This window comes from Trichomonas vaginalis, chromosome I (genome assembly GCF_026262505.1).
Source record: "Trichomonas vaginalis G3 chromosome I, whole genome shotgun sequence".
NCBI lineage: Eukaryota > Parabasalia > Trichomonadida > Trichomonadidae > Trichomonas > Trichomonas vaginalis.
The window spans coordinates 4,752,507-4,776,779 of record NC_067203.1 but is presented as its reverse complement, the minus strand read 5'-3'; the positions used below and the strand labels follow the sequence as shown (position 1 = coordinate 4,776,779).

The following is a 24,273-nucleotide window of genomic DNA, read 5'->3' as shown; positions in this document are numbered from 1 at the left end:
ACAAAGTCTTTACGAAGAAGTCACAATAAAACATCTGTCAAAAACCGCTTTTTAACTTCACTTAAAATGCCACGTAAGCTACGTAAGAATATACGTAAGAGGAAGAGAGCATTGAAACATCCAATAGTAAGACTAACACCACAACAACAGTTGCAACAACAAATGCTGAATGACCCCACTATGTTGCAACAAATGTCAAGCAATCCTATGCTTTTAAACCGAGTTGTTGGTGCACAGAGTGGAGGTTTAAGAGCGGCACTTTTAGCGAAAATGGCAGGCTATGGTGGAGCTGCAGACGGAACAGCCTATAACCCTCAAAGTCAAATGAATTTGAGTTCACTCAAAAATCAAATAACAGATGTCAAAAAGTCAAACATAGACATACAGAAGCAAATAAGTGAAAACGAAAAGAAACTAGAATATGACAGACACACAAAGAAACTCAATGAGTTAAACGTAGAGAAAAAGAAGAAAGAAGAACAACTGAAAGAACTAAGTACAGAGGAATATGCGAAAAAAGTGTCAGAAAAAGCAGCAGAAGTAGCAAAAATGGAACAAGATGTTTTAAATTTGAAAAACCATACTACTCAATATAAAGTACTGAAAGATGAAGAAATAAAACAAAAAGCCCTGAAGACATATATGGATAGCGATGAGTATAAAAAAGAAGTTGAAGCAAATGTAAAGGCAGAAAAACTTTTACAGTTGCAAAACCAAACCGTACAGTATGAAAACTTAGCACAAGAAAGTAAAAATAACGACGCGGCTATGCAAAAGGCAATGAAAAGCGCAGAATATATAAAAGCTAACAATGACTGGTTAGATGCCCAAGCCAACGCTAAAGCAGCCCAACTCATAGGGTCAATAAGGACAAAAATACAAGCGGATGAAGATAGTTCAAATGAAGCTTTAACAAATGCTGACTTTAAGAACGCTTTCGAAGCTCTTCATAGTAAGGTGAAACAAGTGAACGACTTCTCATCTGGAAAGAAACTGAAGTCTGAAGGTTTCGACAAAGAGTTAAAAGAAGTAGCACAAAATATGACGAAAATAACAGATGCAGCAACGAGACAGGCAGTTCAAAGTGCCTATGACGCCGTTAGAGCAACTGTTGTGGAAAGTCAAGAAAAAGAGTTACAACAGACCAAAACAGACCTAGTAAATGCTTTCTTAAAAACGAAAAGTCAGGTAGGACACTATGCTGCAGATGGAACATATGTGCCAGCTGGTGGAACTTATATACCACCAAACCCTCCAAGAGAAGCACCTGCACCAGGACTACCTAGAACATTTACATCGTCACATGGACACAGACACAGGCATGCACAACAACCAACACAACAACCAACACAACAACCAACACAACAACCAGCACAACAACCACCTCCACAACCAGCACAACAACCAACACAACAACAACCACAAACAGAGCAAGGACATAAAAGAAGTAGAGAACAAGGAAACCAAGAATTCTTAAAAATGCTTAAAGAAGAGTGTGGTTTCCCAGATACTGTTGACTTTAGTGACAGATATAAAGAAGCTATTGGAAAGTTCAAGGATGGAAATACTGACCCGAACCTATTTAGCTTTATGGCTCAGCACCAAAACGGATATAATCTCAAACCTGGAAAATACAAGCTCGCTAAGGGATATGATTTAATAGCATATCATCCAAATGACATGGATGAATTTACTCCGAGATATTTGATGTCAGAGCTAAATGACAATTCAACTTTCGTCATGAAACGCGTAAAAAATAGAGACGGAACGAAAGAACAAAAGCTTATGAATGCGGATGACGTAGATAGGGAAATTGTTAAAACGGTCTCGGAATATATGAAATGCCAGCAGATGAGGTACAAGAAACTCCACAGGAAGAATAGTTCAGATACAACCAGACATGGAAGAAATAGTTCAGCAACAACAGCTAGAAGAGCCTGAAGGAAACGAACAAGTCACTCCTTTGGAAACTAACTTCACAGAACTAGATGAAGATTTGGAACAGCCGAAAAATCTTGACCCTCAACAAGAGTATGCGGAGAATATGGAATATTTCCAAGAGTCTAAAAAAAATTCGGCTGACATAGTAGAAGAATATCGAAAAATGTTTGCCGACATACAAAAGACTCCAACACCAGATGAAAATATTCTGCATAGAATGGAAGTACTGAAAGAAAATGTACACAAATACAACAACCCTTTTTACTTACGAGCATTTAACGTTCAATCTTCGGATGAACTCGGTGAAGATAAAAGGTTAAATTTCAAGAAAACATATAGAAATGAAACATTGTTTAAAGTTCATTCAGAACCTAACCAAGATGGAAACAAACCTACTTTTGTTTCTGCAGACGATGGAACTACAATGAGATGGGGTCATAAAGCTAATCCGGATAGGTGGTTCATAAACTTACAACCACAATTCCAAGAAGTTGTAGACGCAATGGAAGTCAATGGTGAACCAGATATAGCTGGTATTTTAAGCGCGGCTTTAATGCCATTGAAAGATATGAAACATGCAGATATTTTGGACCAGTATGAAATGAACATGGCTGATGGAAATATAACACCTGACGTTCTAGAACATTTATCTCAAAGAACTACACAGAACCATAGAGATGGTATATTTGGTGAAGAGTTTAGAAAGAAAGTTAGGGAGGGAGAAGGAAGAGAACCTATTGTACATGACCTTGCAAACGAAAGTTTACAAAATGTCATAAAAACTTACTTTGCAGACAATGAACCGAGAAGGGATGAATATTTAAGAAAACTCAAATGGACAGTACCAAATGAAATGTTAGTATTGAAAAACATGTTCCTTGACAAAATAAAACCAACTACAGAAATAAACGACGCAAGACTGAAAGATTGGGTAAAAGCTTTCCCATTCACAAAAGATATAGTTGGTAACATGGAAAGAAAACCAGAATGGCTACAAAAACATATATTTGGAAACGAGCATATTCCATATGGACAGGCACTGTTTGAAGAGCTTGAACCGGAAACTCAGGAAAGAGTCATGCAAACAATACGCGAAGACTCAAATACAGACTATGACAAACTCTTTCTAGGATATAGGTTACCTGAGATGGGCGACCAGAGCCAAAAGGCAAAAAGGACATGGGAAATTTGCAACATACTAGATGAACATAATGCAAAGATGCAACAACTTCAAGCAGAGGGCAATGAAGGAAAAAGAAGAGTTAAAAACTCAGTCAGGAAGAAAGTAAAGCTTGGTCCACGTGGGTTCTATTATGACATATAAATCCAACTATTCTATATTTTTACTCATATGAAATGTACGCCGCTCAGAATATAACGCCAACAGTTTTGGATGCCATGAACGGAAATGTTTCCGAATGGTATAACGAATGCGACAATGCCATTAGAAGGTCAGAAATAGTTCCTGGAACTTACGAATATACAACTGCTGTTTCTTATGGAAACGTAGGTGAGTTTGGAGAAGGTTCTTCAACAACAGTAGATATTGCTTGCGACAGGTTTCATATAATTTCTATTGACAACTCTTTCTTATACGTGGAACAAGACATTGAAATAAAACCTTCTGCCAAGTTGTCTGACAAGAAAGGTTGCAATGGAATTTTCTATGTCGGATACCAATATGCTCCAGAAGTTTTCATGGGATATAAGATATATTCTAACTCTGACTTAGTTCAAACAGTAACATGGGCAAACTATGAATGGTTCGCTTTGAGAAACTCAGTACAACCACAAGCTAGAGAACAAACAGACCAGTATGCAACTATTGAGAAAATAAGAAGACTTGACCCTAACGTTCCAGGAGTTTATGTTAACCTTTCTGGTTCAGATGGAAATGCTGTCACTAAAGTAAAACTGAAACTTAGAGTTCCTTTGTCATCTTTCCTCATCTTCAGGTTTTTAAGATACTTGCCAAACTGGGCAGGAAAAATTTCTATTGAACTTACTCCAAGCAAAAATAACTTAGTCATTGCACCAACACAAGACCCATTCAGCATTACTGTAGCTGGAACTGGTGGAGCCAAGTTCTGTGACTTTTGCAAAGACAAAGTTGACTTAGACTTTGGTTTCTCAAACCTCAACACTGAAGTAAACTACTACTTCAATGCTGCTGGAACTGCTTGGGACCCAGTTAAGTTCACATGCGAAAAGTTTGAATGCAAGAGAATAGAAAGCAGACTTGCAGTCTATATGTTGGACCCAGATATTTCAAATGCTTTAGCTGCCAAATATATTGCAGTTCCGCTTATGTTCCTATACACCAAATATCTGTCAAAGACTTTGCAGGTGAAGTTGGAAACCAAAGTGCTGACCCAGGTGCAAGAACAGATATTGCTTTAACAACTGCAATGAAACATGCAGATACTATGTTTGTACTGTTCAGACGAACTATAAATGACTATTCTTGCTTCTACAACCCTGGTATTAAATACCATATAAACATAGATGGCAAATACTATCCAAGAGAAGAATATTCACAGTTGAATATGAGGTCATACAACTTGACATTAGATGCTATGAACTTTAACAACAACTTCACAACAACCATTAACCCTGAAATGCAAAGTTCTATTATGCCATATGTGAAAGTATGGACCCATACAGGAGCTCAAAAAACTCAATATACAAATGGAGACCGTTCAAACTTTTGGCTTGGCATTCCATTTGCTGACTCAGAAGACTTTATGGGTGGTATTTCAACTGTTGGTACAGTTCAAATACAATATACTGGTGACAGAGACGGTCCAGATGAATTGAAAGCAAAGAAGTTTACAAAACCAATAGCACTTTTCACGGAAGATGCTCTTTTGAAGATTCGTTCGATGAAACCTGCTGGGGCTCCTCAGATTGGTATAACGACAGCTTCCATCGAGCAGATTTTGGCAGCAGGTCAGTAAGTTGTTCTTGAACTGACTTCTCTCCGTCAAATATTGACAGTACGCCAGTTTTGATATAATATTGTATTATAAACTTACCTTTAGAAATATCGGTCAGTTTTGTTGTTATATTTTTGTCTGCTTCAAGAACTTTCACCATTTCAGTTATACCAACTTTCTTTGCTTTATGAAAATATTTTGGTTCAGCAAAGACTGCTATTCTATAACATTTTCCATTGTTTGTGTAAAGAACTATTCTGTCAATGTATTTGTATTGTTTGTGTGTGTAAACTTTGTTTTGCTTCAATTCGAAGAGATACTCAAATACGTCCATCTTTTTATTCTAAGTAAAATGTCATTTCCGAAAAATAGAAGCGTAAGTGTTTCAAAAGGTTTAATGGCGGTGGCAGATGTGAAGTTAAATTCACCAACTCAAACAAACAGTCAAAGTGTTGTTGTCAATGTCAAAGAAAGAGATGTTGAAGTGGGGAAACCATACGAAGACGAAGATGGTATAGCAATAGTTCCTGTAAAAGAACAACCAACATACCTGAAGTTAGCAGAGACTTAAGTTCTGTTGCAGATATTCGAAACGACTACCAACAACTTAAAGACAAACTTAAAACTCAGGAGAAGATTTGTCAGGCTTTGGGTATAATGTTAAACTTGGTCGAACACAACCCTGTAAAAGTGAACTCATATGTCATCGCACCTCATGAAGTTTTGAAAGAACTATTGAAACTTTTGACAGAGGCAGACGATATAAACATCAAAGAAATAGAACCCGACGTTAGTTGCTGTGGTGTTTCATATAATGTCATTGACAAGATATACGTTATGAAAGGAGGTGAAACGTTGAACTTAAAATATAGTTTCCCAGACGTTATAAAAATATTTGACGACCACAACATTTCATTAAAATTTATTTGCTAAGTAAATGGCAGAAGACACAATGGTTTATACTATTACGACTAAAAACCCTGAGTCATATAATTCTATAACAACAAACTTACAAAGTCCTCAAGGACGATATTGTAAACTAACCTTAAACACAATGACGACTAAAGCCTGTTTTGCTCTTTTGACACCAGAAGATTTTATTGTTGTGAATGGTAAAAAATACTCCTTTGAAGATACTTACTCAGATATACCACCAACAGGTTTTGTTGACTTATTTAATACTTTAAGGACGGATGTAACATGTGCTGCAACTAGAGCAGGTTTCATTATGTTTGGATGTCCGACTGAGTTTAGTATAAACGATATGAGCTATAATACAAAACTTATATCTGGTTTTTACTACCAACAATTTCCTATAACAGGAAAAGGTGTCATACAAGGTCTATCTGTTCCATTGACTTTAAGTACACCTATTTTATATATTGTTTCAAACTTAGGTTCAAAGTGCTATTCGAATGTCGACAGAAACTACTATGACCAAAAGATACTCATGCGTATAAACAACACATTCTCTGCTGGTTTGCCTATTGTTCATTCGAATGCAGAGTTTTCAGCTTTAGTAAACTCAAACACTTTAGCAAACATAAACTTAACCTTAGTTGACGCAAACTTTGTTCCTGTAAAACTTTTATGTCCTATGTATTTGTCAATGACGGCAGAAAGTTTCGAATTGGAAGATGCAACTGGTGAAAGTATTGTATTACAAGAACAACTTCAACAACAAATAGCTCAAGAACAACAAATGCAACAAATAGCTCAAGAACAACAAATAGCTCAAGAATAAAAAAATATTTTTTTTTATTTTTATAAAAATGTACAGAATAGACGTTTCAGATTTTTATGACTTCCAAGCCTTCAGAAATATGTGTCCATTTAGAGACTATAACAAAGCAGTCGAGAATTTGAAACGTTTAGTCATTTATGTCGACTCTGCCCCAGAATGTTATGTCATGAAAGAATGGGATGTTGTCTTTAACAAACCTAAAGCGACAATAGTTTCAGAACAAGAATGTAGACAAAAACTTAAGAAAATAAAAGTCGTACAAGTTGGCATGAAGATGTTAGATGCTTGGGATATCTTATTGTCAAAGTTAGAAGATTTTTCAGTTCGAGGTATAAAGTTCTATACACCATCTCCAAACTTCTATTCTATCTTCACTGGATATAAATATGAACAAGTAGAATGGAAAGAAAATGTTATAGAAGCTTGGTTAGACCATGTCAAAGAAATTATATGCAATGGAAACGAAAGAGTCTATGAGTATATCTTATGTTGGTTTGCAAACATCTTACAACATCCAAGTGCTAAAAATGAAACTGCTCTCATTATAATTGGAAAACAAGGAACTGGTAAGAATACTTTCTTTACAGATATTTTGTGCAAACTGTTAGAGGGCTATTCGAATCCGAATATGACAAACTTAGAAAACATCTGCGGTAAATTTAACTCTTCAATAGAGAATATGAAACTTATAGTATGTAACGAACTTCAAAGTATAGATACAACAAAGGTTTTAAACTCAGATGCTTTGAAGAGTCTTATAACAGACAAAGTTGGAGTTGTTGAAAGAAAATATAAAGACCAAAGAGTTTGTGAAAATGTTGCAAATTTCATCATGGTTTCAAACAATGCCGTTCCGATGAAGTTAGAAAGTTCTGACAGAAGATATGTAGTTGTCAGAACGTCAGATTCTCATATGCAAGATACAGAATATTTTGACGACTTAGCAGAAACTTTGACACCTAACTTTTACAACCACTTGTTCTCATATTTCATGACATTAGATATTTCTAAGTTCAATCCAAGACAAATTCCACATACCGAAGAAAGACAAACATTGTTAGAAGCAAACAAGAGTGTATATGAACTGTTTATAGATGAGACTAACTTTGAGTGTTTAGATGAAAGGTCATTGTACGATTCGTATAAACAGTATTGTCAAGAATATGGTTATATGGCAGCTTCTAAACGAACATTCTTGGCAAATGTCAAAAATCTTTTAGATGTTCAGAACGGCGTATATACAAAGAAAAATTTTTCTGAGTAAATTTAAAAAAAATATTTTTTTATCCGATAGAAAAGATGACGAAATATATTTCAGTAAATAAGTACATGACAGAAGTCAAAGAAGAACTAGACCCATTCGCATATTTGAATGTTTACTTCTACCATTTTGAAAAGTCTACATTTGACAAAGTTTGGAACATCGAACCGGTTAAGTTTGCTATTGTGACTAAAAATGGTGCGAAATTTGAAGACTTAGACATAGAAGGTTTGTTAGCAGTCAAAGAAAATTTTGACAGAAGGTTCTCAAACCTTAAAGAAGGCAAAGCATACAAACTTGTTATACCTTATGAACCAAAGAAAGCAGACGACTATGAATATTATGAGTCTAAGATAGTTGAAGTTCAAGGTAAATTGGGTAAAAAGATTTTAGAGTCTAAGCCAGTGTTTGCTCCTAAAGAGGAAGAGAACATTGACATTGACCCAGAAATGTTCTAAAAATAAAATTTTATTTTTACATGTCAAATTTCTTTTTCTCTGGAACTGGTTCAGGTTCTTTTTTCTCTTCTTCTACTTTCTTTTCTTTCTTTTCTCTCTTCTTCTTCTTCTTCTCTGGTGGAGTTATGTCAAACTTCTCAGAACCATATTTTTGTAAAAGGTCTTTGTCCTTTAATAGCTCTTCTATTCTGTTTTCTATTTCATCTTCAAGAACAGCGCATGTGTCTTCTTTGCATTCTAAGAACTTTTGTTGGACTTCATCTTTCCAATCGGCGTCATCTCTGTCAACAAGTCTGTCATTGACAAATTTTAAGACTTCTCTGCCTAATGTTTTATGGTTCTTGTCATATTCCCAGAAACAGAACTTTAGAACAAATTCACCTTTCTTGTTTACACTATGTAAGATTTTATGGTCGACAGATGTTTTGCTGTCGAAAAGCTTGTCTCGAATATAGATAGCGAAATCGCTAGACATTTTCTAAAAGATAAAAATTTTAATTTTTCTAAAAATATGTTAGAAAAAAAGTTTGCTGACATTGACAAAAAATTTGAGAATGTTTTAAACAAGAACAAGAGGAAGTTGGAAAATGCTCAGATAAAACCCATACATGACAAGTTCTTATTTGCTCAGAATGGTATAACAGGTCTAATTGCACCACCTGGGTCGGGTAAGACTTTCACTTATCTTAAAATGGCTGCACAACAACAAGAACTAGATGAGAAGAACCCATTCTATGAGTTAGTAGTCATTTGTAGTACTTCTGGTCAATTTGACCAAACCGTAAATTCGTTCAAAGATATTATAAAAAAGTCTAAGTTAGTATGTATAAAAGACTCTGAGTTGTTGGATTGGATAAAGAAGTACCAAAGAAGAGTTTTGAAGTACAATGCTATAAATGAGTATGTCAATTCGAGGTTTAAAGACCCAAATGAGGAAATGCAGAGAATATTAGAGAAGAAACACTTCAGAAACAAACAGAAAGAGATAGAATACATTTCGAAGAAATTGCAATCTTACGATTGGAAGACATACCCTCATAGGTGTCTTCTTATCTTAGATGATTTCGCCTCTCATCCTTTGTTAAAGAATAGAGAACAAGATATGTGTCGAATTCTTAAGAAGCTCAGACACTTTAACATCTCAGTTGTCATTTGTGTACAGACAGCAAAGAGTTTAAGTAAGGATGTTAAAAGAATACTTACTGATATCATACTTTTCCCTGGATTGTCCGAAGACGATTTCATGGAACTTATGAAAGAGTCCATGGCAGGTAAGTTTGACAGACATGAACTCTGGGAGAAGTACAAAGTCATACAAGACCCTCATACTTCTTTCAGAATTCACATCTACGCGAACAAAGTTCAAATTGTAAAAAGTCAAGCTTGAAAAATAAAGAGTTTGAGTCTTAGTCTGTTGTGGTGCTGGGGCTGTCGGTTCTTCTGGCTTTGGAATGGACTCGGTTGGTGGTACGTCAGTCATCCGTTTGTGTCCTGTCGGAAGGAAGAACTTTTCCAGTTGTCGGGAAATTTTTTTCCAGTTGTCGGGAAAAATTTTTCCTGAAGTTCGACCAAAAAGTTCTCAATTTTCGAAAATTTGAATGGTTTACGGACGAACAACAGAAAAATTTTTTCTTGTCGTCGGGAAAATTTTTTCCAGTTGTCGGGAAATTTTTTTCCAGTAGGAAGGAAGGACTTGGAATGCAAGAAGGAAGGACTCGGAATGTCGGATGGAAGGACTCGGAATGTTGGAAGGAAGGATTTGACGAGACAATTTACCTTATAGAGCTACCTGAGCCATCTGAAGTCAAGCTTGAAAAATAAATGGTTCATCTACCCTACTTGTTTGAAGTTGTCAAAATACTCTGTTATTTTTTCCTTTAACAATGGCAAATCTTCTTTGAATGTAAGAATTGTACAACCTTTAATATCATAGTGTGTTTGAGGTAACGTATCTTGAACTATTTGTTTCACATCTTCATTCGGTGTCATTGAAATCGGTAAGTTTTCGCGATAGAACCAATTTCTGTCAGATTTGTAAATCTTAGCAAGGTCGTAAAAGCTTTTGTTGTTTCTTCTGACTAAATGCAACATAACCATATCTCTGTCTTCTTCATTTTCCATCTCTTCAGTATAAATCATATACTTATAGTTCTTTTCCTTTCCTTTTGGTACCGAACGTGGTATTCTTTTCTGAATGCTTTTGTCTTTTGCTTCAAGCTTGTTCTCTAGCTCTTCACGTTCTTGTCTATGAATTTCATCTAACATCATGAAAATATAACAAGCGTAACGAGGTGAAGCCCACATTGCAACAGCATTTACTAAAAGTCTATGAACATAATATCCTCTCAAACCATTTGGCAAATTTTGACGATTTTCGTACGGAATCTCGACCCGCGGTTTTCTACCGGTCGCAAACATATGAGGAAATTCTTCTAAAAGTTCTTTTGTCTGTTGGTTTTCAAACCAATGACGTGCTTGCTTTGTAGAACGAAGAGCATTCAAAATACTTTGCATTTGGTACATATCGTCTTTGACCGAACGAATGAGACGTAACTGTTTGTTATACTGAACCCACTCGTATTCTTCATTTATAGCTTCATGGACTATAACTGTTGTTGTGTTCTCGGTTGTTGACATATCTGTCTTTATATTCCGGATAAAAAAAATATTTTATAAAAAACTAACTTTATTTTTTCTGTCTTAAGGAAATTCACGATTTTCATAGAGTTTTGGCGACCAGGATTTCTTACCTACTCGCAATTTTTTACGATTTTCGTACGGAATCTCTTCTCTCGGTTTCCGAGGGAAGCAATCTTATGCCATTTTACTCAGATTTTCATACGGAATTCAATAAAAATATATTTTAGGTGAAGAGGTGAGATTTCACCTCTTTTTTCACCTGTTTTCTCACCTCAGTTATTTTATAAGCGTTTCACATGGTAAACGTTATTTTTACATGTATTTTTCAGCAACTTCGTCAAATAATTTTATAGCTTTATCTATCTCATCTACTTCAAACGTTTCTTTACCTTTCGTGGGAGCACCATACATTTTCTCAAACTTTTCAAGTAGTTCTGTTTCAGCAGCTCTCATATCGTTAACGAACACAACCTTGACTCTATTGACTGTACTGTCATATCTTTGAGTTATATTATATGTTCTTCCTATCTTATATCTCTTTGTATTGAAGTCCTTCGGTTTCTGAACGATGTAAAGTAAGCCTTCACTGCAACGTTCTGAGTCGAATAAACCATATGTTATGAAGTTATATCCAACAACTGGGTCTAACCATAACAAAACTATTGGTATAAGACTTTTGTCTATAAGATATGCTGTAGTTCCATAGAATCTTACCGATATCATAAGCTCAGGATTTCTTGTCAAAATTTTCTGAGTTGAAGCATTTCTAACCCAGTCGTGTGTTTTCTTTCCAGATGGAGATATAATGTCTGACAAAGAATATTTGTTGTATTTCTTTGAGTATCTTACGTTTAAATCACCTATTCTAACCAATTTAGTGTTATTGTCTATCTTTTTAACTGTTTCAAACTCAGTGTTTGTCATATATGTTCTTACATACAAAATAAAAAAAATATTTTACAAAAAACTAACTTTATTTTTTCTATCTTAAGGAAATTCATGAAATTTGGTCATTTTTTCAGCAAAAATAATGTTTAGGTGAAGAGGTGAGATTTCACCTCTTTTTTCACCTGTTATTTTATAAGCGTTTTACATGAATTGTATGATGTATATTTGAAATCCTAAACAATTTCGTAGCTTCTATTTCTTCTGTCAGTACATCGAATGTTTTAACGATACCGAAAGTTTCTTTATACTTCTTCTTGACGTCAGATAGAAGGAAATCTTCTGCTGTTGGATAGTTTTTGTTCAGAAATGCTAACATATCCATTTTATTTTCTGCTGGTTTTTCTGCTTCTTTCTTTAAGTCTGCATAGTCGTTTCGCATACGTTCTATCTCTTTGACGGAGTAGTTATATTTCCTTATTGCTGCTTTACATTTTGAACATTGCGGATTCATTTTTGCGTTATATTCTGAAACCTTACCTGCTAAAACAACTAAGGCGTCAATTGCTCTCTTCATCTCGAACATAGCGGGTCTTATTTGTTCGTTCCATATTTTACACCTTCTGTCTTTATCTCTTATCTGCCATACACATTTTGCAGCTAATGAAACAAAGTTGTCGTAGGTCTTAAACTCCCCAGATTTATATATGTCAGAAACATTCTTATATAACATGTCGCAATCTTTGTCCATGACTTTGTGGTTGCAATGAAATCCAAGAAACTCATAGTTTACCTTACGTATGAACTTCTTAATTTCAACTGAGTCAGTTGCTTTGACTTCTATTTCATCGAATTCTGGAATAGTGAGCTTTTGTTGTTGGATTTCAGGTAGTTTAGGTAGATGGTCAATAATATCCTGCATTTCATAAAGATACTGTTCATTTTCTTCATCTTTCGCACTACAGTCTAAATTACTTGTTAACAGTTCTTGCTTTATCTTCTGGATTTCTGTTTCGAAAGTATATGAAGAAGGAATGAAGCTTTTCATTTCTACTAACATTGACGTAGGATTCATGACTAACGAGTTTGGTGCTGTTGTTGCTAACATGTTCTTACAATAAAAATAAAAAATATTTTTTTAAAAAAACCAACTTTATTTTTTATTTCGGGAAAATTCATGAGGTGAAAAAACAGGTGAAAAAAGAGGTGAAATCTCACCTCTTCACCTAAACATTATTTTTGTCGAAAAAAATGGTTCATTTACTCACAATATTTTTGTACAAAACGACCCCAAGCTTTTAACCTCTCTTCTGCAGCTTCTAATGCTATCTTAGCGAGTTCATATTCTCTAAATTCTCTCTTTAAATCTTCTTTTCCCATTGGTCTAGTTCGTATGGCGAGTCTCTATAACCAGAACATATCTCACGTTCATGTTCTATTTGTTTTTCATGCATTTTTCTAACTTCTTCTTCGAACAAAGGTTTTGCATTCTCTACTGTATCTTCAAGTTCTTCTTCATCTAATTTCTCATGAACTTTCTTGTCTATGGAGTCCATAATTTTTCCAACTGCTATGCAATATTTTGGAGAAGCCCACATTGCTATATAGTTTACAAGTCTTGGGTCTACATACATTCCTCTAACCTGTTTGATTTCATCAGGAATTCCTGCATGAATTTTGTATAAAAAGCAACCCGCTGTTTTCCGCGGGTTGGTATATTCTTCACAAAATGCCTCAAAATACTCTTCCCAGGACTTATTTTCCAACAACCTTCTAAAGTCTTTCCTAAACTGCTGACACATCTTTGTTGCATTTATATAACCATCCTTGTCTCTACGTAAGACTTCAATACCGTTGTAAGTGCCTTTTGTGAATGTTTCGCCATTAGATTTGTTCGTGAACGTTTTTGCTTCGACTGACATTTCTGTTCTTACAATAAAAATAAAAAATATTTTTTGGTGGGACGTCGGACATTCGTTTGTGGCTTAACCGTCGGACCACAACGATAAAAATCTCGACAAAACATATACGATGAAGTCTCAACAAAACATTTACGATGAAGTCTTAACAAAAAATATACGATGAAATCTATTTCCTGTGTTGTTGTCAAAATGTCATGTTGTCACACTTTTTCAAAAAGATGTTAGTTGACCGAGTGACCGAGTGACCGAGTGACCTGGTCGCCTAAAATATATTTTTTTCTATCTTAAGGAAATTCATGAAAATTCACCTGTTGAATTTTGTATAAAAAGCAACCCGCTGTTTTCCGCGGGTTGGTATATTCTTCACAAAATGCTTGTTTTGAGGTCGAGCCACTTTTGGCTCCACCTCTTTTTTCAACCAAAAACTCATTTTTGTCGAATTCAGCACAAAATTCATGAAAATCCAACGGGTGAGAAAACAGGTGAGAAAACGGGTGAAATCTCACCTCTTCACCTAAACATTATTTTTCAATACTTTTTCAGCACTTTTCCGTAGTTATATATGAAAGACAATTCGAGATAAAAGTCATAGTACAATGGTATAATATGCTGCACACCGTTTGTTGTGAACCAAACTTGAAAGTCAGAGAAACTGTTACTAGGTGGTTCGTAGAATTTAGAAGCAAAGTCATAAAAGTCCTTACCAATACAAAGAAAACTGTTGTTGCTTGAACTGAAACTTGCATGACACATAACATTTTGAGGGTCAAACACATTTCTATAAACTGTCAAATCTGTTGGTGGGCGTATAAATTTAAACGGACCATCTGGTGGCAATGGTTCGTTCTGGTTTAGTAACCGAAGAAATTGTGCCCAAGAACGTTTGTCTACTTCCCAAAATAAAAACTGTGTATCTCTTGGAGGGTTATTTTCAATCCTTTGAAATGAAACTGTGGAGTTCATCTTGTCATATTCTAGTTTCAGATAGTAAGTTCCGTTTAGTAGAGAGTCGTATTTTTCTTGCAATTCCCAATAATATTTGTTCATTTGAGTTTGAAAGTCATTTAGAGTCTTCTCAAGGTTTTCGTCTGAACGAATTGTAAAGATTCTCATTTCATCAAATTTGTCTATTAGACCATCATCACCTCTATACTGCCCGTGAAAATATACTGCGAACATAAAAGCGTTCGTTCTATTTGAAAACAAAACTCTTCTAAATCCTATTGCCTTTGCATCTGAAGGACTTTGAAGCCAACGAATTGGAAAGTCAAACCTGTAAGCACCGGATGAAATTTCTTCATCTGAAATAGTCCTACCAGCATTTGTAAAGATATAGTCTAACGGTTTTGTATCTGCTACTTTTGTTCTTTGTTTTTCAACCTGAAACATTTAATATATGTAAAAATATACTGTTTTAAAAAATGTTTTAAAATGGTATGCAATGTTTTATTTCATGCAATGTTTAACTATTTCACCATCTTCTTTAACACCCCAGTACTTACGCTTGGAGAGAACATGAACTTCGGAAAATACCTTGTCTAGCTTAAAACAGCCCATCTTTTCACCGACCATTCCCATTTCAATGAGTTTGTTGTATCCTTCTTCGTTCGTCATGAGTGCATCGATGTTCTCGTAGTATACCACAACTTTCGATTTGACCTCGGAGAAGAACTCATTGTAGTTGTCAAGGACTGCTTTTGCGAACTGAGGATAAGACCAATGTTCGACAATAGGTTTTACTGTGGTTACTAAGCCACCTTGACCTTGAGTAAATTCGTATTTCAAAACAAAAGGGGAGAACCTTTCAACAAAGTTGTCGACCTTCTCATAGTGTTTACTCTTCATCTTTTGAGGTTTTTTAATGGAATATCCCATGTCGAATTCATAAGCAATTTGAGTGTCATTGCAAGTTTGGGGTTTGAAGCTTTCCTAATATCATAGAGTTGTTGTATGACTTTTCCAACTGTATAGTTCCTTCCTGGGAACTCACCGTCTTCGTTTGGAATTCCAGTCGGATATATTGGACGAACCTCATGTATGCAGCGTTAAGGTCGACATAGTATATCTTTTCGTTTGAGTCGAACTTGTCGCAACCAATGGGTCCAGTTCGTGGAAATTCAAGTGAGTCTCTTATCTTCTGAGAAACTTCGCCTGCTATCTCATAAACATCGTCGAAGCAACCTGTTTCATATAAAACCTTCTGACCTAACTCCGATGCTCTCCAATACAATTTGACGTCAATTGGATGTCTCAATGGAAGTTTGTTTATAGCATCTTGAAGTTCTTGCAACCTCATTGGAAGTTCTTCTGGTTCAGGTTGGTATCCGAACAATCCAACTCCTTTTGGAACAGTGTACTTCTTTTGTGCTATAACTTTGTCTGGAACAACTTTGGTCTTGCTAACAATGAAAAGTTTGTTTCGTCTTTTGGTACAAAAGTTTCTGTCAGCTTGTCATCTGGAATTGGTTCCAACAAACCTTTCTCGAAAAGAATGTTTACAGCTCTGACAATGTTGCACTTGCCTTTTCCGAACAATGGGTTTGTAAGACTTTCGTTCAACATGAAGTGGTTGTGGACAATTGCAATCTTCAACCATGGTAAGTCTTTGTCAACAACATAGTCGTCATGTGAAGAACCTTTAGCTGTAGGTATGTTGACTCGGATATTGACATTTGCCAACGGTGCAATTTTTGCCAATTGACCTCTGAGAATGTACCTTGTCTTCACACATGACTCAAGATACTTCATCTTCTCATCTGTAACAAGACCAGAGTTCCTGAGACATGTAAGAATACAAGGTTCATTGACAATTGTTTCAATTGAATTGTAAATTCCATACCTTGTCAAGTCAATGTCAGACTTATTTATGAACGGGAAGTATCCAGCATGTTGTCTGACTGCTTGAGGGTTAGGTTGGTACCATTCGAACTTGACACTTGCAATCCCTTCAATTGCATTCAAAATGTCTGAGTCGGAGTCAACCATTTGTTCTCTCTTTGTAGTCTTGAAAGCGTCAAGAAGCATTGCAGCTGTTGTGACATTGCCATGTGCATAGTAAATGTGACCGTCCAAATCTGTTACGGTTAGTCTGAGATTGTATCCTTTCTTATTTCCGTCTTGTATGGCAGCAAGTACACCCATGAAGCCTTCTTTGTTCTTTCCTTCGTCAAAGTTTACTGTAAAGGTTCGACCAGATGTAATTTGACTTCTAACTTCACGATACTTTTCATATGCATATCTTGTTCTTTCCATGGGAGCATGTGCGTCTTCACCTTTTCCTTTTTTCCTTCTCAAAGGATGCAATTGTTCGTCATGTTTCCAGTAGAATCTGGCAAAGCCGTCGTGTCCTTCAACTTGAGGCTCACTAACATCGAAAGGCATGTCCATAAGACGTTCTTCTTCTAACCTCTCTAACCTGTTTGGATAATTTGCGCGTGCTGTTTCCAAGTCCATTTCATAGGTCAGACCAGCCAGTTTGTCATAGACTTTTATGGGTCTTCCCTTCCTATATTTAAACTTCTTTGAAACTTTCCAACCATATCTTTCTAACTCTGCTTTTATTCTAGCAGACCTTCTATCCATTCTATACGGGGGCATTTTTATAAAAATAAAAAAATGTTTTTTTTTCTTTACTTTACATAACCGCCTGCTGCCATAAGTCTTTGACGCCAACCCATACCAGCTAATGAAGGTTGACTTGGTTTAGTTTGGAAACTAAACTTTGGTTTTGGTTTATCTTCAGTTTTTGGCTCCCCTTCTTCTATCGGTTTTTCGTCACTTTTCGGTTCCTCTGACTTTACCTCACTTGCAGGTATGGTTGTGTCGTTAACGTCTTCATAAATATCATATGCCATTTGTTTTTGTTTTCCTTTCAACTTTTTGTGTTTGTTGTAAAGTTTAGAATATTTCGACTCTAAGTCAATGAGATGTTCTATAATGAACTGTTGGTCAGTGAAGTAAACTTTTCCATCTGTTGTCTCGAAAGCTCCTTCAGACTTCAATATTTTATTTGTGAGAGTCTGTTTCTTTTTTGAGATACTAGCCGTTCCATTTCTATGAAAAGTGACTTTGTAGTTAGGGTTTGTATTTCCAGACCTGGCACTTTCTATTATTGAATTTTTCTCTTCATCTGTAAGTTCTTTGACGGGTTTTGACAATGGTTCTGAACTTTTTGTTTGTGGTGTCAAATCTACCGTTTCAACTTCTTCGGTCATTTCATCTCAGTAAAAAATTTTAGTTTGTTTTGTTTTCAACTGGTTGTTTAGGTTTTTTAAGTCGGTCTAAAACTTCCTGAGGTATAGGGAGGACTTGACAAACACGTGGTTGTGTAACTGCTGGAAGTCGACAAATCCATCTTGAACCCATTTGTCTCAATGCTGTATTGTTCATTTCATCTCAGTAAAAAAATTTACATTCCCCACGTTTGAGGTGGTTGCGGTTGGTTATTGTTTACCCACTGTTGTGCATGGTTATATCCTCTGTTAAAGAATCTTTCACCTTGGTCCATATAGTGTCCTGCTTGGTTATAGTAGTCATTTGCTTTGTTATAATAGTTTCCTGCTTGTCTTCCTACATTGTCCATCCATCCTTGAACTTTTCCTCTTGTTTCAGGATTTGGAATAAGATTTGCTGCATCTCGTGCTACATCCCAACCTTTCTGTACAGTTTGTATAATAGGTTGTGCTTTCTCTTTAAGTATACCTAATGTACTCAAAATCTTCCTTCCAACTCCAAATACACCTCTGGCTATTGTTCCCACTGCGGGTAAAAATCTGGATGCAACTCCTGCTAATGCGCCAAATAAACCCATTTCTTATAGGGTAAAAAATGACGAATCCAAACAAGGACCCCTATGTTTCTAAAGCAACAAAGAAAGCACTCATGGTAAAAATCTTTAGTTCAACACCAAATGCTTGGTTTATGGATATCTTGGAAAACATTCCGAGATATAGAGAAGATGGACCACCATACTGGCTAATATTTGTCGGTCAAAACACAAGATACTGTGAAGCCATACCATTATGGTCCAAAAATATTTTAGATGTGAAAACTGCTTTGACAATATTCGTTGACAAATACCATCCAACAAAACTGACATCTGACTGTGAAAGTTCTTTCAAATCAGACGATATTAAAAACTATCTGCGTTCAAAAAATGTAAACCAATATTTCATTGTCGACCAAAACCATTCTGCTCTTGGTGTCATTGACAGTTGTATAAAAATCTTAAGAGACTTAAACCAACCACAAGGTGGTGAAGCAAATGAAATGTCATATGACGACAAATATAGACACTTCTCCATGGCAAAGATGAGACAAGTTTTAAATATTTACAATACCCGTAAACAAAAAGGTTTGGGAAACCACTCCCCCGAAGAAATGAAAAACAACCCTGACTTAGAGAAAGACTATATATTTAATAGTTTAGTCAAAAGAGACAAACAAGAAAGAATGCCAGGCTTCAAACTTCAGAAAGGCGACAAAGTAAAAATAGAAATACCTAAACGCGACCCATATGAAAATACTATTGACTATGACAACAATGGGAACCCGACAGGTACTCACATTCGTGTTCGAAAAATAGAAGAAAGTATACAAGAGAATATTATGAAGTTTTAGGCAAACATGGCAAAATGTACAGACTGCAAGCAGAAGATAAAACTACTATTGTCAGACCTCGTTTCAAACTTGTCAAAGTTCAAGGTGGTATACTTTCAAAGACAGTTCCTAACAAATATAAGACAACTCCTGACGAATATGCTAAAGAAGTTGAAAATGACGACTAAGCAATTCTATACCATGCGTAAACTGTCATGTAAGGTGGCATGTAGTCTTTACTTTGTCCCGTTGTTTGCGTATATCCTGAAACGAAATGTGTATGGTTTCCTTCTCCCTGAGTGTCACTCCAGTAACAATTTATAGCAAACTTAACGTCGTCTTTAACATCATATCCTTTACCTTTTGTCATTCCTGACCAATCCCAATATCTATGCTTATGCCAACCTGCTTGAGATGTACTTAAATCTATGTAGTGACTGTGCGCAGGTAAATTTTCACCTGAAATCGTTTTACTTCCACCTGTTTCCTTTGAAGAGTTTGCACAATACAAAAACCTGTCGACTATTTGTTCCCATGCACCAACACCAAACATTACTTGAGGACCTCTTGCTTCCATAGATGTATAAATAGAACCTACTGGGTTCATTAAATCAAACATATGAGATATTATAGGATTGTCTCTTTTGAACTTAAAATATAGTGCAACTATTTCAGGTTTCTTCTGGTTCATGTCAGAATATTTTTTATAATATAATCTTATGTTTTCAGGGTAGGTAAAGTCTTGACTATAATATTTATTTCTGTCATCTGTATAATAGTATACTATTCTCGTTTTTTCTATTGCATTATATCTTTTATATCTATAATAATCTAAATATAATGTTAGCTTTTGTTCATCTACATGTGGTGTTCTTTCGTCATCTCCATAGTCATAATAGTATGGTGCTGGAGCTGGGTCAGGCAATGTCATATCTGCCATTTCATAAACTCTTAAATATTTCTTTTGTTCGTCTCCATATATGTTTAAGTAACAGTTGTTGTCTAATGGAACTTTAACTTGTGTACCATCGTTCTTTTTATAGCTTACATACATTTCATTGTTATTTTTCGGAATGAGTTTATACCGTGTACCATTTTCTAAGGACTGTACCAACTGCCATCTAAAATATTTATTTTCTTCATTGACAGAAAAGTCACCAACAATAGTTTCAATATTTTTGTTCCAACTAAACTTTGGTATATTTTCATTGACATTTTTTATCTGCTTTCTTCTTCAAGGCTAACGTTTAAGTCTGTTATTTCAGAAGATGTATGTGTATGTCCAACGTCACTTTTCTTTTAAGGTTTCTTGTAAGTTTTAATATTTGCAATGGTATGTGTATGTAATCACTTTTTCCTGTTTAAGGTTTCTGTAAGTTTGCAATATTTGCAATGGTATGTGTATGAGTCTTTTTAGAATATTCGTTTCAGCTCTTGTCACTTCACTTGACATTTTATTGTCAACATATGTTTTGTCAGCTTTGTTGTCAACATCTGCTTCGTTGATATGTTGCATCTGCTCTGTCATGTTCTTCTTGAACTTTTCAATGACATACTCTTTTGTCAGCTTTGTGTGTCAACATCTGCTTTCGTTGCATATGTTGCATCTGCTCTGTCATGTTCTTCTTGAACTTTTTCAAGACATACTCTTTGTCAGCTTTTGTTGCCAACATCTGCTTTCAAAAAGAATTCATCTATAGGTTTCTCGTTTAAAGTTCCTTTTGTTGGATTTTACACAGACAGTATGGTTCTTGTTGTCTTGAAATAGAAACTCATCTGTCATTGGTTTAATGTCAGTTTTAAGTTTCCTTCTTTCAATGACTCAGATATCTTAGAATAGTTTGAAAAGTTTGTTGTGTTCTTATTTAGAGCTTGTATAATGAGTTGTCGGTTGTGTTGTATTTCTCTCATAGACGCTGTTCATTTGACATTTTTATTCTAGATAAAATATGCTTCCAATAGAAAAAGAAAATTTCAAGAGTTGCTACAACTAAACCATTAGATGAACTTTTTACTAATGTCGGTCAAAAGTTTGAGACAGAGACCGTAAAAGCATGAAGGCTATCGTTTGACTACCCATTAAGATGGTTAAGAGACCCATCTGTCACAAAAGCTATTGGCTTTCGTAGAATGAAGTTTGTGTCTGTAGAAGATAAAAGTTTTCCATTTATTGTAAGGTTTCATATAGATTATTATCTGAAGGGAAACGAAAAATGTGGAAGAAATTGAGCTAATACAAGTTGACCTTTCATCTTCTCTACAGACTGCGTTAAAAAAATAGAAGATAAAATAAATTCATGTTATGCAAAATATGCTGATGAATATGCAAATACCGAGAGCACACTTTATGTGAGAATTGTATATGACAAACAAAATTCACAAGTGTCATTTCAAATCTACGAAGACAATCCAAAGAAAGACGAACAAATATAACAGAATTCACTGCAATGTCATGGTATTATTTGCAAAGAATGTTAAATCAGAAAGTCGAACTTCCTTTAGCAAATATTTACAGTCGATATGCAAGAGATGAACCATATTTATTTAAAGATGTTTTCGACCCAGCTGCTATTATTGTTCATGCTTCATTTTCTGGCGCCCAAAACTCTTTTTATGCTTGGCAAATGACTTTTACGAAAAACCTACAAAGTTATACGAACCACCAAGTGGAAGTATTTCAGACTTTCAAGTATGGTTTACTACAGATGGAAGAAGAGAATAATTCCATTATACCATGCGTTTTACTTAGAACTTAGTTTCATATACAACTACTATCGAACGGTAAAAATATAATTTTTAATACGGTTGAGGTGTTGGATTTGGTTGCCAACTAGACTGTGGTGCAGGTTCAGGCTGTTGTATAACAGGAGCTTGTTCTTCTGGTTCAGGGTCTTTAGGTATAATACCAACGAACTGACCTACTCTTTTACCAATATTTTTGACTCCGTTCCAAATTCCTCTTCCTACGGTTTTTATTCCATTCCATATACCTCTTCCAACATTTCGAAAGAAGTTTCCTATCTTACTGAAGAAACCCATTTTACTATATGTAAAAATCTAATGTCCGCCTAGTCTCTTACGTTTCCTGTTGAGTTCCAGCATTCTTTAACTGGAGCTCATACATTCTGTTTCTCCTCTGGTAGAAAACATATTCTGGGTCAACTCCTGTGTTCGCGTCATCTGCATAAAGTTGTTTATATCCCACTTCAGGGTTTGTATAAAACTCTTTCCATCTCATATTTGCATACCATGGTGGCAAACCTAACGCAGCGTCATTTGACATGGCAGTTTGCATTTGTACATCTGTTGGCACTTGACCATAGTTTGCCATTGCAGTTTGTATTCTAACTTCATTTGGAATATTCTCTGGTTTGGTTGTCCAGGTTGCTGTGCATTCGCTAAGTTCTGTGCGTCCATTTAATATTAGATAAAAATATCTCTTACGAGTACATATACTGGACATTTGCAGGCATTGGTTCATCTTCATATTCTCTATATCTTTCTGCCACGTCAAATAAGTAAATGACACAATGGAAAAAACCTAAAACAAGTAGTCCTATTTCAAACCACATTTACTTACCAATAAAATTTCTTTGTTATGACACTTTCTCCAGTTTATAGGACCTCTCTCATATTCTATCTTATCGTATCTAAACTCATAGTCATGTATGTCCTCTAACCATCTCATGACACTTTCCAAACCACTTTTATCGGATGTAAAGTAAAAGCATGGATGGTTATGTAAAACGTCTAAAGTTTCTAAAGAGTCTCTCAAAGTCCAGTCTACTTGGTATTGAAAATCCCATGTGTTAAAGAACGGCGGGTCCACTATAAAGAAAACATTTTCCTTGTCTTTATATTTTTCATACAAATCTGTCCAATGACATCTCACAAACTCTATACCCTCAATATATTTTTCTATGTCCTCTTTGAAAACATTTGTATAGTTAAGATATAAAACTTTTGACATAAGTGTTTCAATGTCATGAACTCTTATAGCACCACTATATAATAGTCTAGCAGATATACTATCCCAGTCAATATACTCTGCCTTTTTCAAAACCTCTCTGACAGTATTTTTCTTATCTAATGGTATACGTTCCATCTTACCTATAGGTATCTTTTCTTTTAACTCTTTCAATATATTGTTTGTGTCTGGAATATGTTTGAGACGGTCCATATAGTTGTCGAAGTCATTGCATATAATCTTTGAGTCTGGGAATATTATATGGCACAAATGGGATATATAGAAACTTCCACCGAACAAATCTACAAATGTTAGACTATTCGGTAGTTTCTTAAGTTCTCTCAATATAATATCTTTACATCTACTCTTATTTCCAAAGAACGGTAACGGTGGTTTTGTAAAATTCATTTATATATAATAATAAAAATGTTTTTTTCCTGAAAAGTGACAGAAAAGTGACAAAACATGAAAACATATATAATTTGTGAAAAGCGACACATTATATAATGTTTTCGACCCAGAAGAAGGCTTCTTCCCAGAAGCAATGGAGGAAGAAGAAGAGTCCTCCGAATTCACACCAGAAGACTAAGAATTTTCCGAATAAAAACTTCATTTATACTAAACATCTTCGGGGCTAGAGGGCACGAAGTGCCTGGAAGCCCCACTACCTTTTTTTTTTTTTTTATTACCTCATTTTACAAGGTTTTAAAAATATATCGAAGTTTCTCAAGACATTTAAGCATCTTCGTAACATATTTATTAAAGTATACCAATTAGTGAATGAGGAAATCAATTTTATTCAAAGATTTTCGATGAATTCTTTTATATGATTTTTTTACACGTATCCGCCTAGTGGGCGCATACAATTCCTATATATTTATATAAGATGTTAATTTTGCTTCTTCTTTACCATATATATAT

At 35.2% G+C, this 24,273-nt stretch overlaps 19 protein-coding genes and 3 pseudogenes across 22 annotated transcripts, besides 1 other annotated feature; 8 read left to right on the top strand and 14 right to left on the bottom strand.

The window, feature by feature from the left end:
- Positions 1-24,039: part of a mobile genetic element that runs on past the window's edge.
- On the top strand, positions 67-357 carry TVAGG3_0930230 (protein of unknown function, DUF4106 family; the record flags this gene model as incomplete). Its single annotated transcript, XM_051252580.1, has 1 exon — positions 67-357. A coding segment is annotated over one exon (291 nt), but the record flags the coding sequence as incomplete, so codon positions are not given.
- Positions 643-1,941, top strand: TVAGG3_0930220 (protein of unknown function, DUF4106 family; the record flags this gene model as incomplete). Its single annotated transcript, XM_051252579.1, has 1 exon — positions 643-1,941. The coding sequence occupies one exon, from the start codon at positions 643-645 to the stop codon at positions 1,939-1,941; it is 1,299 nt and encodes a 432-aa protein (XP_051078153.1).
- Positions 2,573-3,265, top strand: TVAGG3_0930210 (protein of unknown function, DUF4106 family; the record flags this gene model as incomplete). Its single annotated transcript, XM_051252578.1, has 1 exon — positions 2,573-3,265. A coding segment is annotated over one exon (693 nt), but the record flags the coding sequence as incomplete, so codon positions are not given.
- Positions 3,298-3,715, top strand: TVAGG3_0930200 (uncharacterized protein; the record flags this gene model as incomplete). The annotated part of the gene is made up of 1 exon (XM_051252577.1): positions 3,298-3,715. A coding segment is annotated over one exon (418 nt), but the record flags the coding sequence as incomplete, so codon positions are not given.
- Positions 4,575-4,898, top strand: TVAGG3_0930190 (protein of unknown function, DUF4106 family; the record flags this gene model as incomplete). The annotated part of the gene is made up of 1 exon (XM_051252576.1): positions 4,575-4,898. One exon carries the CDS (start codon positions 4,575-4,577, stop codon positions 4,896-4,898), a length of 324 nt encoding a protein of 107 aa, XP_051078150.1.
- Positions 5,275-5,597, top strand: TVAGG3_0930180 (annotated as a pseudogene). Its single transcript has one exon. A coding segment is annotated over exon 1 (323 nt).
- TVAGG3_0930170 (Poxvirus D5 protein-like family) lies at positions 7,454-7,885 on the top strand (the record flags this gene model as incomplete). Its single annotated transcript, XM_051252575.1, has 1 exon — positions 7,454-7,885. The coding sequence occupies one exon, from the start codon at positions 7,454-7,456 to the stop codon at positions 7,883-7,885; it is 432 nt and encodes a 143-aa protein (XP_051078149.1).
- Positions 7,921-8,219, top strand: TVAGG3_0930160 (protein of unknown function, DUF4108 family; the record flags this gene model as incomplete). The annotated part of the gene is made up of 1 exon (XM_051252574.1): positions 7,921-8,219. A coding segment is annotated over one exon (299 nt), but the record flags the coding sequence as incomplete, so codon positions are not given.
- On the bottom strand, positions 8,357-8,815 carry TVAGG3_0930150 (uncharacterized protein; the record flags this gene model as incomplete). Its single annotated transcript, XM_051252573.1, has 1 exon — positions 8,357-8,815. The coding sequence occupies one exon, from the start codon at positions 8,813-8,815 to the stop codon at positions 8,357-8,359; it is 459 nt and encodes a 152-aa protein (XP_051078147.1).
- Positions 10,232-10,977, bottom strand: TVAGG3_0930140 (KilA, N-terminal/APSES-type HTH, DNA-binding family; the record flags this gene model as incomplete). The annotated part of the gene is made up of 1 exon (XM_051252572.1): positions 10,232-10,977. A coding segment is annotated over one exon (746 nt), but the record flags the coding sequence as incomplete, so codon positions are not given.
- Positions 11,293-11,703, bottom strand: TVAGG3_0930130 (organellar and viral DNA polymerase type B; the record flags this gene model as incomplete). The annotated part of the gene is made up of 1 exon (XM_051252571.1): positions 11,293-11,703. The coding sequence occupies one exon, from the start codon at positions 11,701-11,703 to the stop codon at positions 11,293-11,295; it is 411 nt and encodes a 136-aa protein (XP_051078145.1).
- Positions 12,059-12,451, bottom strand: TVAGG3_0930120 (organellar and viral DNA polymerase type B; the record flags this gene model as incomplete). The annotated part of the gene is made up of 1 exon (XM_051252570.1): positions 12,059-12,451. One exon carries the CDS (start codon positions 12,449-12,451, stop codon positions 12,059-12,061), a length of 393 nt encoding a protein of 130 aa, XP_051078144.1.
- Positions 13,169-13,787, bottom strand: TVAGG3_0930110 (annotated as a pseudogene). The gene has a single exon. A coding segment is annotated over exon 1 (619 nt).
- On the bottom strand, positions 14,316-15,176 carry TVAGG3_0930100 (uncharacterized protein; the record flags this gene model as incomplete). Its single annotated transcript, XM_051252569.1, has 1 exon — positions 14,316-15,176. The coding sequence occupies one exon, from the start codon at positions 15,174-15,176 to the stop codon at positions 14,316-14,318; it is 861 nt and encodes a 286-aa protein (XP_051078143.1).
- TVAGG3_0930090 lies at positions 15,447-16,083 on the bottom strand (annotated as a pseudogene). The gene has a single exon. A coding segment is annotated over exon 1 (637 nt).
- On the bottom strand, positions 16,517-17,369 carry TVAGG3_0930080 (uncharacterized protein; the record flags this gene model as incomplete). Its single annotated transcript, XM_051252568.1, has 1 exon — positions 16,517-17,369. A coding segment is annotated over one exon (853 nt), but the record flags the coding sequence as incomplete, so codon positions are not given.
- TVAGG3_0930070 (phage tail repeat-like family) lies at positions 17,417-18,001 on the bottom strand (the record flags this gene model as incomplete). Its single annotated transcript, XM_051252567.1, has 1 exon — positions 17,417-18,001. The coding sequence occupies one exon, from the start codon at positions 17,999-18,001 to the stop codon at positions 17,417-17,419; it is 585 nt and encodes a 194-aa protein (XP_051078141.1).
- On the bottom strand, positions 18,021-18,176 carry TVAGG3_0930060 (uncharacterized protein; the record flags this gene model as incomplete). The annotated part of the gene is made up of 1 exon (XM_051252566.1): positions 18,021-18,176. One exon carries the CDS (start codon positions 18,174-18,176, stop codon positions 18,021-18,023), a length of 156 nt encoding a protein of 51 aa, XP_051078140.1.
- TVAGG3_0930050 (uncharacterized protein) lies at positions 18,196-18,597 on the bottom strand (the record flags this gene model as incomplete). Its single annotated transcript, XM_051252565.1, has 1 exon — positions 18,196-18,597. The coding sequence occupies one exon, from the start codon at positions 18,595-18,597 to the stop codon at positions 18,196-18,198; it is 402 nt and encodes a 133-aa protein (XP_051078139.1).
- TVAGG3_0930040 (phage tail repeat-like family) lies at positions 19,570-20,004 on the bottom strand (the record flags this gene model as incomplete). Its single annotated transcript, XM_051252564.1, has 1 exon — positions 19,570-20,004. The coding sequence occupies one exon, from the start codon at positions 20,002-20,004 to the stop codon at positions 19,570-19,572; it is 435 nt and encodes a 144-aa protein (XP_051078138.1).
- TVAGG3_0930030 (serine threonine-protein phosphatase family) lies at positions 22,182-22,424 on the bottom strand (the record flags this gene model as incomplete). The annotated part of the gene is made up of 1 exon (XM_001300933.1): positions 22,182-22,424. The coding sequence occupies one exon, from the start codon at positions 22,422-22,424 to the stop codon at positions 22,182-22,184; it is 243 nt and encodes an 80-aa protein (XP_001300934.1).
- Positions 22,942-23,760, bottom strand: TVAGG3_0930020 (phage tail repeat-like family; the record flags this gene model as incomplete). Its single annotated transcript, XM_051252563.1, has 1 exon — positions 22,942-23,760. The coding sequence occupies one exon, from the start codon at positions 23,758-23,760 to the stop codon at positions 22,942-22,944; it is 819 nt and encodes a 272-aa protein (XP_051078137.1).
- Positions 24,040-24,273: the final 234 nt, after the last annotated feature.